The 12,858-nt window shown below is 41.2% G+C and overlaps 1 protein-coding gene across 1 annotated transcript in view; it reads right to left on the reverse strand.

Moving 5' to 3' along the window:
- The window catches only part of NAV3 (neuron navigator 3), a gene marked incomplete in the record, with an annotated part of 918,952 nt that overhangs the window by 157,537 nt on the left and 748,557 nt on the right, over positions 1-12,858 (reverse strand). Inside the window, 3 exon segments of the mRNA XM_073620003.1 lie at positions 833-1,526; positions 3,869-4,136; positions 6,029-6,161. Of these exon segments, the coding sequence (XP_073476104.1) occupies positions 833-1,526; positions 3,869-4,136; positions 6,029-6,161 (1,095 nt within the window).

Raw genomic sequence — 12,858 nt, forward strand, 5'->3', positions numbered from 1 at the left:
GATGATGTCACAGAAGAAGATGGTGGCACAGGACTGATAAAAAAAGATTATCTCAACATGATAATGCTGGATGAGCTGGGTGGGTGAGTAAATTAAATGTCCAGGACCTACAATCAAGTAGGTAGGGGCTGAAAAAAAAACGGAGGGGGGGGCGCAAAGATCTACTTCAAGAAACATACAGAAGAATCATGTAGTGCTAAATACCTGATTCATCCCACAGATAAATACCGGTACTAAACAAGAAAAGATGCAGGAAAATCACAAATAGATGGACAACAAAATCACAAAACTAATAGTTGCACTGTTTTTTGGCATCACAATTTGTTTGATCTCTGTTTATACAACCCCAATTACAAAGAAGTTGGGATGAAGAAAGTCAACCCCCCGACTCTCTAAGATGCCCTTTTTTATACCCAATCATGTTACGGTCATGTTGCCAATTACCCCAATTAGTTGTTAGTACCACCTACTATGCCAGCTTTTTATTGTCCTGTCCCAACTTTTTTGAGATGTGTTGCTGCCATCAATTTTTAAATGACATTACATTTTTCATAAAATGGTATATTTTCCCAGTTTAAGCATTTAATATGTTTTCTATTTTCTTGTGTGAATAAAATGTGGGTTTATGAGATTAGCAAATCATTGCATTATGTTTTATGTAGAATTTTTTTTTTCAGAGCTTACTTTGTCATGTAATACTGTCCCAACACACACACTTACTCTGCATCACAGTATGTGAAGCGCTGCATGATAGGTGCATGCCAAAGAAATTAAAGTATGTAATTTATTATATATGTTGCTTGTTAAACATATATAAAAACATGATTCTTACCTCCGGAATGTTGGTGAGGCGATGTCAGGATATTTTGATCCTGGTTGTCTCAAGCTTTGAGCACCACAGGCACTGGCTGATGTCGGACTTGATTTGGCAGAGCCTGACAAGGAGACACTTTCAGAATCTGACACTTTCTCCTTCTCTTTGTCAGTTTGGTTGATGGTGACAGGACTTGAACGCTCTGAGGCCATTTTTGAGGGTTCTCTAAGTTTGGTACCTGCTGCACCTGCTGATTTGCTGCTTACATTGGAGTCGATGCTACTAGTGCTGGACCTATGTCCACCCCTACCTGGGATACCACTTGTACTAGATTTAGAAGGGCGAGGCAAACTACGATATTGAAGGGTAGCTTTTGAATTAGCCAGTAGAACTCCATCATCTTGATTTTGGGAGCCATCGAGACTAGTTTTCCTGCCAGCCCCTTTTCCTACAATTGCTGCCGATTTAGGCATTTTTCCAAGCGTTGCAGATCCACTAGCTAGAGTTGTACCTCCTCCAGTCATGTTTTGTGGGCCTACCCCAGCTTTCTTAAAGCCAAATGAGCCAGTGGCTGCTGGTCTTGCAATTCCTGAAGGTGGCTTTTTTCCTTCATCACCACTGCTTTTTCCTGCATCAGAGGGTGAACGCTGGAGTGGTCCACCTTTAAGTGGTGTTTTGACTTTCTCTGATGCTTTAACATCATCTGTTTTACCTGTTGACAAATAAACATTGAAAAGAGAAATTATTTTAATAACAGACACTGAGAGAGAGAATAATTACCATATATACTTGAGTATAAGCTGAGTTTTTCAGCACATTTTTTTGTGAAGAAAGTGCCCCCCTCGGCTTATACTCGAATCAAGCACTTTTCTGGTGCAAAAAATTATATTTTCCGAACCAAATTTGGGACCCCCTATCTCGAAACCACTTGGTGCTAGGAACCCCAAGTTTGAGGTGCAAGCCCAGTGGAACTAGCACTACAACATACCCAAAGCTGGGGTTCCAAGCACCAAGTGGCCCCAAGATATGGGGCCCCATATTCGGTTCAGAAAATGTCATTCTCTGCTGCAGAAAAGTGCTTGACATTTTTTGAACCGACTTTGGGGCCCCGTATCTCGGGGACACTTGGTGTTAGGAACCCCAGCTTTGGATATGTTGTAGTGCTAGGGGGTTTGCACACCAAATTTGGGGTTCCTAGCACCAAGTGGCCCCAAGATACGGGGCCCCAAAGTCGGTCAACTGTGTCCATCTGCAGCAATGTCATTTCGGGACCATTTGAGTCCAGAGACCCCAAATTTTGGCTGCAGCTAGGGGGTATCTAGGAACCCTTGACTACCAAGTTTGAAGTTTGGGGGAGCTATGGCTGCAAATGGGCACAGTGAGGCATGCAAATGGGCACATTGAGGCTGCAAATGGGCATTGTTGACCCTTTTTTACACTTACAGTAGCTGCGCATTTCTCACCCTAGGCTTATACTCGAGTCAATAAGTTTTCCCAGTTTTTTGTGGTAAAATTAGGTGCCTCGGCTTATATTTGGGTCGGCTTATACTCGAGTATATACGGTACATCATTTTTCAAAATGCCCCTGGAAAGTTACAATTCCACACATAGAGGAAGCATTGTACACCATGCATGTTCATGAAGTGTCGATATTACTATAGAGTTCAATTCTTGGCAAATATAAAAAAATGCAAAATAATGCAGCTCTGTGATCATTAAGGCTCCATTCACACCTTGGCGTTCTGTTTTACAGGGGAATCACCGCGATTCTGCCCGCAATTCAGTAACACCGCAAATGGCAGGCAGCCCTTGTGATCCCCACTATTTTGAATGGCACCAAATTGTGGAGTGACTTTGTCGCGATTATCGCCCAAAATTTGCGATAAAGTTATGGTAAAAACACACAAACATAATCGTTGAATGCCCAAAAGAAGTACAAGATCATTAGGCGTCCCGCGATTCTGTTTGCATTTTTGCCACGATTTTACCGCAATTAGTTGGGCGAAAATTGTGGGAAAATCGTGCTGCGATTTGGTGCCATTAAAAGTAGTGGGGATCGCAAGGGCATCCCACGATTTGCGGCATTTCTGAATCGCAGGCAAAATTGAGGCGATTCCGCCCACAAAACAGAAAGCCATGGTGTGAATGGAGCCTAAAAGAGAAGTATGGTCAAAACTTTTTGGCCATATATCTCTTGCGGGTCACAGGAGTACACTCACCTTTGCTCTCTTGTGACCTAGAGTCAGCTGATAGTAGGCTATTTCTCACTATCAGCTGACATGGCAGAGCTGCTCCAGACTCTGGAAGGATCCCAGCAATATTGTCAGGATCCACCCTGCCTGATTGACAGTTGGTTCTACCTCTCAGCGTGCAGCTGGAAGCTGAAGCCAGCTGTGCCTGCCCCCACCCAGCCTAGCACACCAGTGAGCAATGGAAGAATAGTGAAGAGAACGGTGAATGGCAGTCACTGCACTCTGCTCCAAACAGGGAACTGAATGATCAATAGTTTCAGTCTTGCAGCCAACATAGGACAGCTGCAGCATAGAGGTGAGTATTTATTTTTATTTTTTTACAAACCCTTTACTACTCCTATAAAACTTCATTACAAGTATTTTTTGAATGCAAGCATTTTAAATATCTGAATTTCACTTGCAGTTCACAGTTCCTGTGCAGCTGGGCTGGAGTGTGAAAGGAAGAAGCAGTACAAGGAACCAATCAGTTCATGTGTTGGCAAGAAGCATGCTGATAGGAAGCAAAAGCAGAGTGATAGAGAGGTTAGCTCATCACTGCGCTACTTCTTCTTCCCTTTTCACTGTCCAGGCACAGGCTGGGGACAGGTCCAGGACCTGAGCTCAGAGGAAGTGGGTTTAAGAATGCTGGCCATCAGATTGAGAACATCTATTGGCAAAAAAGCACTTATTTTAGATATTTATTTTTATCCTCCTTTTTTGGCTGGAATTCTGTTTTACCTCTACAGTACTGTACATTTTATTTCATAGAGAAGTTACATTAACAAAAAGCAGTTCTAAATGACAATATTAATTTGCTTCATACCTGGTGTTTTTAGAGAGCTGCTTCCTGATTTGTGTCTTGATGACGTTGTGCCAATTTGAGCAGTCATACCACGTCTCCATGACCCAGTCTGAGAGATAGAAAGTGATTTCTGCCCTCCTTTATCAGAATCCTCAGATAACCCAGATGAATGTCCTTTCCATTTGCCAGACTCTGTGCTAAGGTCATATTCATCATCTTGTTTTTTTAACTCTTCATTAGACCAGGATTCTATTCCAGTCAAGGAACGTTTTTCAGCATCTGTTTTTAGCTACAAAAATAGAAAATTTATGTTAAAAAAAAGGAAGTTTGTTATATTCTAATTTTCAGATACTTGCATTATCGGGGTATCATTTTTAAGATGTTTGTTTTGTAAAAGGGATCCCCTTTCATGAACTAAGTATTACCTTTTTAATAAAAATTGATATTTTTTTTCTCAGGTATATAAATACATCAAAACTGGGGATACCGCCACAGTGATGATCCTTGGGTGATGTGAAGGTTTATATCAGTGGCTGTGGCTCTGACAGGCACTCCTCAAAAGTGCCAACTATGCCCGCATTTTCTGCCCCTGTGCTTCATTAATAACATCTATACTATAGGAAGATCACAGCTGCAGCGCTATCCAGGGACAGAGGACTGAAGATTTCTACTGTAAACAGCAACTACCAGCACACAGGGCACATTTTGTTGCTGATAAGTAGCATCCCTGGTGCTGTTTTAAAAAGTCACCATACTTCAAGTCAGCCATAAAATCCAAGATAGGTAATACATGGCTCCAAACCGGTCTGCTCTCTCTCTCGCCCTCTAGATTTCCCCAGGAGAGGTGCTGGTCTGGTATATGACCGAGACAAATGGAAGGAAGAGGTGGATGACCGCACACTACCATACACAGAAGATCCCAAAACTTTATCATAGTAATCCACAGATAAAAACATCTCCACAGCTCCACAAACGCAGACACATACATCGACTCAATGTTTGTACCTGCCTTTGTGGAGCTGTGATAATCTTTTACTACAATGAAGTTTTGGGATCTCCTGTATAGTCATGTGCGGTCATCCACCTCTTCCTTCAATTTGACCATACATGCATTGAATTTTGGCTGATTTGATCCAAGGGTGGCCCTGTCAGCAACACCCAGATCAACAAAGTACGGTTTTTCAATTGACTTTTACCAGAGAATCTGATGCAAGAACTGGCCAGCTAGTCTGGCTGTCAGAATACAGTAGCCCACAGTGGGTGTTTTGGAAAACCATGTTGTTTATCAGACTGAACAAAATAAATCTATATGTGTATGGCCAGCTTTGGACTGAAAGCACATTGCTCTATCTGCAAGAGCTTACGGGAATGTAAAGGGCCTGCTTAGTTACTCAGTTTCCCTCCATTATGAAGGGAAGTTAATGGCAACCAGGGTTCTTATCCATGCAGGTTGAGGGGCTCTAGAATGCTTGTCTTATACGGAGGAGACTGGGTTTTTTAGTTTTCCCCAGGAATATTAAGTCCTGAATTGGGTCCTGGAGCCTGTAGGCTTTCAGTATATTGCGTGAGATAAAGTCTCCAGCCTTATGTCCTCAGTTTGCTGACAAACAGCATCTTGTTTGTGCAGATGTGCACAGACTTTTTAGTATAGGTTCTGGCAATAGTTTAGGGCTCCAATTGAGGACAGAGAAAGTTTCCACCCATGAGTTAGGGCATGAGACAGTACAGCTCAGAGCTTCTAGAGTCAGTGCATGTGTGCACAAGAGCCTTTGTACACTGAAGCATGAGGCCAGAGCAGCAGTGTTACAAGAGAAAGCCAGGAAGCTGAAGAACAGTATTTGTTTTTACTTATGGAAGTTGAATGCTGATCAACTCATGTGAAGGTAACCCTTGCATTTTTACATTTTATGTTAATAAATGTGGGCAAAGTATATTTTGACTAATGCACTTACCATTGGCAGGCTAGTTCCCACAATATATTTATAGTTTCATTTTGTTTAGCCATTGTTATAAGTATATTTTTATAAAATTTTTAGGCTTTTTACAATTATTTGATGATATAAAATATTTTTGTAATTATGGGGCATATAATCTTCAGCCTACAAGGTCTCTACCTGCATGTGAAACAAACAGGAGGGGTATTTCTTGTTGCTTTTACAACCTTTTGGTTCTTACACTTACGTTTGCTTGATTGCTTTTCCTAGGAGAGTCAGTATTGGAATATGAACCATGAGAGGAAGTATTTAGGTCATCTGTGCTGAGGTTGTCAAGTGTGTCACTAAGGCCACTGCTGGCAGAACTACTGTCATCCCAACTGCAAAAGAAACACATGCACTTAATGTTGAGCTCTAGCAACACTTACCACATTGCCAAAACTAAGCTTATCATGCTAAAAACAACTCTAACTTTTATTCTATATTTGAAATAAACATTGGAGATAAAAATATAAACATTTTATTTTAAAATTAAAATAACTGCAATTTCTCAGATCAAGAAGAAAGGAAAACCCCAAAAGCTTGTCCTGAAAATATGAAGAATAGTGCATGTAACTCCATTATTTATTATTATTTCTTGACCATCTCTTTTTTTTAACCATCATTTCTCACCTCTCCCCAGAGCATCGATGTATGCTTTTTGCGGTAGTCTTCAAAATAAAAGTCTTGTGGGGCCCATTGGAGGAAAATAAGGGTGGTCATAGGAGGCCCAATTATTGTAAGCAAAGATCCCATTCTAGATGTTGATTGAGTAATGTGTTTTCTTTGTATTCTCCTTACAGTTAAGGTTACAGTCAATGAAGGCCCTTATTTTTGCACAGTTAATACATTATTACATTAATAATTATATAATTATTTTCCAAATTTTCTAAATGTAGGTAGCCACTGATACTTCCTTCTTCAATGTTGAGAAGATGGAAAGACACCATTATCACACACATAGCACTGTTACATATAGGCTGCTGGTACTGGTACTTTTTACCTTTCATTGTTAGGTCCCATGCACACTAGGCTCTTCTGAACGCCCTTCTCCAGACAGGAGAAAAGCAGCAGTAAAAACACCAGTGCAGCGCTTATAAAAAATCATATAAACACTATGTGAAAATGATGAGCAATATGTATATACTATACATAATGCAGAAATATCATGGTCATAAAAATAATTATAAACATATACTGTATACTGTAAGTGCATGAATGCCAGATTCAAATGACCCTCACTGAGGAAAGGTCAAATAGCGCTTGTTTAAAGTGTTACTAAAGCCTAGGTTTTTTTTTTGTTTTTATTAAAAAAACAAACGTGTCTATACTTACCTGCTCTATGCAATGCAATTCTGGGGTACCCTGATGGCGCTTCAGGCTCCTCCTCTTCAGCAGGTGCCTCAGCGGAAATCCATTTTCCATAGGCGCACCCATGGGGTTCTCGCTCCAGAGTCCTGCTGCTACGTCCATTGACACAGACAGTGAAACTCCACCGCCCCCATGTCTCAGCTTTTGATTGGCATCTGTCCAATGAGGAGGAAGACTGTGGCAGGAGCCATTGCTCTGGTGCACGTTGCTGGATCAGATCCGGCTCAGGTAAGAAATAGGGGGATTCTGGGGGGGAGCTGCAGCACAAAAGATGTTTTAACTTAATGCATAGAATGCATTAAGCTGAAAAACCTTGAGGCTTTAGAACCTCTTTAATGCTCCACAGGACCTCCAACCTCCTTCTGGGGGGTCTTGTCAGGCAAATACAGCACAATATGTCCCGTAATTCAGTATGCAGTGAAGCTCCATGCAGGAAGATTACGAGGGGAGGTCAATAGTTCTCACCCTCACCTTGATCAAGATGTGCTAGGGATCTGAAATTTTGCTGGTTTATAGGTGGATACATTAGTAATATGCATGCCAATTTTTGTTTTTGTAGGTCGTGGTGAATTATAATTAGAGCCAAGAGACATGGAGTAGGTGTCATGCCAGACCAAGTTGAATACCGAGCCGTGATTAGGTTCCTCCATCTTCAAGGCAAATCTGCTCAAATAAGCCATGAAGAGTAGGAATGAGCAGAACACCCCCCCCGGTTCGGTACAAGTATAAATGCAAAAAAAGTTTTTAAAACGGCTGTTATTTTCAGGAGCAGTGATTTTAATAATGCTTAAAGTGAAACAATAAAAATGAAATAATCCTTTAAATATCGTGCCTAGGGGGTTTGCCTTGGTCTGCCTGTAAAGTAGTGCATCTTTCCCATGTACATAACAGTACCACAGCAAAATGACATTTGTAAAGGAAATAATTTAATTTAAAATTGCTTGCGGCTGTAATGTATTGTCGGGTCCTGGCAATATACATAAACATCATTGAAAAAAACAGCGTGGGTCCCCCCCCCCCAGTCCATAACAGGCCCTTCGGGTCTGGTATGAATATTAAAGGGAACCCTGTGCCAAAATGTAAAAAAATGCTATTTAGGGCTGCATTCGGCGGGACACCTCCCATCGAGGCGGAGTTTTTCCATTTTTTTTTTCTATTTTTCGGGTCCCCCGGGCGGCGTGATTGAAGATGGATGGACATCGTGGGACACTTTTTTTTTCAATAAAGGAATTGTCCAAAACTGTCATTTTTACTTTTTTGACACTTTTTTTGGTGAATGAGTAAGGGTACCCGATACCCATACACATAGGGGCGGGCCGGGATCTGGGGGCTCCCTTGTTAAAGGGGGCTTCCAGATTTTGATAAGCCCCCTGCCCTCAGACCCTCACAACCACCGGGTAAGGGTTGTGGGGATGAGTCCCTTGTGGGAGTGATGTGAAGGGGGACAGAGGACACTGCTATGGGGGTACAGATGACACTGCAATAGGGGGGACCCTATTAGGGACCCCATCACCCCTGGGGACAGGGACCCCTTCTCCCCTGGAGACAGGGCCCCTATCATCCCCGGGGACAGAGGTCCCTATCACCCCTGGGGACAGGGACCCCTTCTCACCTCGGGACAGGGACCCCATCTCCCCTGGGGACAGGGCCCCTTCTCACCTGGGGACAGGGACCCCATCTCCCTGGGAACAGGGACTCTATCTCCCTTAGGGACAGGGACCCTTTCTCACTTGTGGACAGGGACCCCATCTCCCCTAGGGACGGGGCCCCCATCTCCCCTAGGGATGTGGACCCCATCTCCCCAGGGACGGGGATCCCATCTCCCCTAGGGGCAGGAACCCCATTGTCCCTAGGGACATAAACACCCATCTCCAGACCATGCTGGCTGGCAGGGCTAGCATCAGCCACCCTTGGGTGCCAGGATGGGGGATGGAGCAGTAAAATCCAAATCCCCAGCCACATGCTCCCTCAGGGTGAAATGGCTTTATATTACTGAAGCACCTTAAAGTGAGGTAAACCTGTACTGTTATTATTACTATGTTTGGATTATTATTATCTTCATTTATTAGCAGGTCAATGCGGCACTCTATGCATTTACATACATTGAATTCAGCCCTTAAGTGGGAATAGGTTGCTAACCCCTGTATTAGGGTATCACTTTTGGGCGCCTAGCACATTTCTTTTCTTTGCTTTACAGCAGTAAAAACACGGTCAAAGATGCATTTTTCAAATACATTTAAGCACATTTAGACGTGCTCAGGTGCATCAAGCGTTTGGGAGTTCATTAATTCCATTGGCTGGAATGCCAGAAAGCTCAAAAGCTAAATGCGCCTAGCCGTAAGGCACGTTTACAAACATTTAGGCACATTGGGCCCACACACTCCTCTCCTGGTAAATGCCTATGTGTGCATGGACACATAAGAGTAGATTTACTAAAACTGGTGCACTCAGAATGTGATGCAGGTGTGCATGGTAGCCAATCAGCTTCTAGCACTGGCAATAAAAACATGAAGCTGACTGGTTACTGTGCAGAGCAACACCATATTTTTTACACTCCAGTCTTAGTAAATTAAGTGCACCTGTAACATGGGTGTTTGACAGCTACAGTGTGCAAGTAGAGCAAGCGAAGACATGAATTCAGTCATAAATTATACCAGTACACAGCAAATCAGCAGAGCCTTGGGACCAGAAAGGAGGGTAGTCAATTTGAACATAGGTCGAAGTGATCAAGTGGCTTTCCAGCACCCTTACTCATGACTACATTGATGACAAAAGCCAGATGATAACATTTAAACAAATTCATAGTCACAGGGCTGTTTTTTAGGCTTTGATTGTAACAGTTACAGCAGTGCTAGTGAAATGGTTGTTTATATCTGTCATAAGTATAAATGAACAACAGTCCTTATCATATGCCAGTCCACACAGAAAGCAGTCATGCCTTATTGTGTACAAGGACCCATATTTGAACCCAATAAAATGTTGTGAATTAGTACATACAATATCGCACAAAAGTGAGTACACCCCTCAGATTTTTGTAAATATTTTATTATATCTTTTCATGTGACAACACTAAAGAAATTACACTTTGCTACAATGTAAAGTAGTGAGTGTACAGCTTGTATAACAGTGTAAATTTTCTGTCCCCTTAAAATAACTCAACACGCAGCCAATAATGTCTAAACTGCTGGCAACAAAAGTGAGTACACCCCCAAATGAAATGTCCAAATTGGGCCCAATTAGCCGTTTTCCCTCCCCAATGTCATTTAGTACTATCGCTCTCACTCTCTCATACTGGTCACAGGAAGTTCAACATGGCACCTCATGGCAAAGAACTCTGAGGATCTGAAAAAAAGAATTGTTGCTCTACATAAAGATGGCCTAGGCTATAAGAAGATTGCCAAGACTCTGAAACTGAGCTGCAGCACGGTGGCAAAGACCATACAGCAGTTTAACAGGACAGGTTACACTCAGAACAGGCCTCGCCATGGTCGACCAAAGAAGTTGAGTGCATGTGTTCAGCATCATATCCAGAGGTTGTCTTTGGGAAATAGATGTATGAGTGCTGCCAGCATTGCTTCAGAGGTTGAAAGGGTGGGGGATCAGCCTGTCAGTGCTCAGACCATACACTGCATCAAATTGGTCTGCATGCAGTGGCAGTGCATCCATTAAGGGCACACGGGTGCCGCCCCCTCTCTCCAGCCACCCCCTATATGAATAATTGATAGATTCATGCATTGCATGAATCTATCCATGGCCGCCACCACGCCCTTATTCAGGCATCCGGCCCCTTTTTGGATGTTGCGCTCCTGAATTACAGCGGCGTGGGTGTATTTTTGAAGCATCTGATTAGAGCTATAGGCTCTAATAGGCTTAAAAAATGGTGAACCCAGGTGTGTTAGAACAGCGAATGAATATTTACAAAAATGTGAGGGGCTTACTCACTTTTGTGAGATACTGTATATGAATTGCAACGGTATATATATATATCTATATCTATCTATCTATATATATATATATATATATATATATATATAGAGAGAGAGAGAGAGAGAGAGAGAGATAGATAGATATAGATATATATATATATACTTTATATGGTTGCACTTTATACTCTGGAATTCTTTGGTTACTTGATTCATTTGCATATTGAATTTAAAGGGATATGCACATATATGAAATGCTTAAAAGCTTACAAAGTCTGCCTACTAGCACAAAATTTAATTGGGTCCATTTGTAACAACCACACACTGCATTTTGGGATTTAATGTAGTAAACAGCCTTTTAGCTAGAGAAAGGATTAAAGAATTAGTGGTATAGACAGCATTATGTTTTAGGCTCTTTGTATGTGTTCATTCATTTGTTAGAACTCTAGCAAAGAACAATATAGTGAATTTCAGAGAGGTTGACCGCATGAACCAAAATTCAGATTTGCTATCACATTTCAGTTCTTTGCCAGTAACATTTAAAAGCCCTTTGTAGACTCATTTCTGCATAAAACAATTTGATGCACAAATAAAAAAAACTGATCACTACTAAGAAAACAGTTTCTAAATTGCCTACATTCATCAAAGTCTTTGAATATGTACTGCAACCATTATATTGTAGCCAAGGTCTCCTGGAATGAGATAGCATTTATCTACCGTGACAAATGAGCGGGCTGCGGAGAAAATGGGATCCATCATTCACACATAGGTAATAACATTTTAAGTAAGAGTGATTGTAATGAAAAGTTGAAACTCAAATGTCTATGAAAGAACATTTTGTAAAATATGTTACATACTGGCACCAAGTGTGTGTAGGCTTTTCAAACATTTTGAGATGCTTCCAGGCTTAAGGAGTAAGAATTGTCTACTGGAGCATGCACTGTAACTACTTGGTAAATCTAGTATTTTTCTGTTAAAAAAATCAAGAAAATGCAGTTATTGCATTTTCCATAATCATAACTCCATAATCTCAGCAACATCTGATATTTATATTTTACTGTATATTGATCACCCAAAAAGGAAATAATATAATCACAAGGTTATGGTACCTTAAAAAAAGAAGAGATTATAAAAAATATAAACATTTATTCCAATGACATGCCTACATCCTCATTTTATAATGATCAGATGTATTGTAAACAGCAAACATTTGACTGATACTGCCTTTTTTCAGTTCTCATTTTTATTGTCAAATTATTAAGCCTGCTTTATTGAGCAATAGACATGTACACACTGAAATATTTCGTTTCGGAATGTCGTTTTCGTCCGAAAAATAAATTTATTTAGTTACTCCCGAAATTCGTTTTTATTTATTTTGTTTTTCGTTAAAAATTGCATTCGTCTGAAAATCCAAATTAAGGTCGAATCTCTCATTGAAGGCTTATGGTGTCTGTCGAATGTTTAAAGCAGATTCGACGGAGCAGCTAAACTGTACGACTGTACCTGCTCCGTCGAAACTTCTTAGAACTTTCAACAGACACCATAAGCCAAAGTATGTGTGTACTTAGTTCTAGCTATTTTACTGCTCCTCCTCTTTGGTTACATTCAGCCAATAACATTCATCATTATCATTATTTTTATTTTACTTCCCCCACCCAATTCCAGCAGCGATCTTTTCTCCCTTATGTCGAATCTTTTCTCTATGTCGAATCTTTTCTCTCTATGTCGAATCTTTTCTCTCTAT

Source organism: Aquarana catesbeiana, linkage group LG03 (assembly GCF_042186555.1).
Source record: "Aquarana catesbeiana isolate 2022-GZ linkage group LG03, ASM4218655v1, whole genome shotgun sequence".
Classification (NCBI taxonomy): Eukaryota; Metazoa; Chordata; class Amphibia; order Anura; family Ranidae; genus Aquarana; species Aquarana catesbeiana.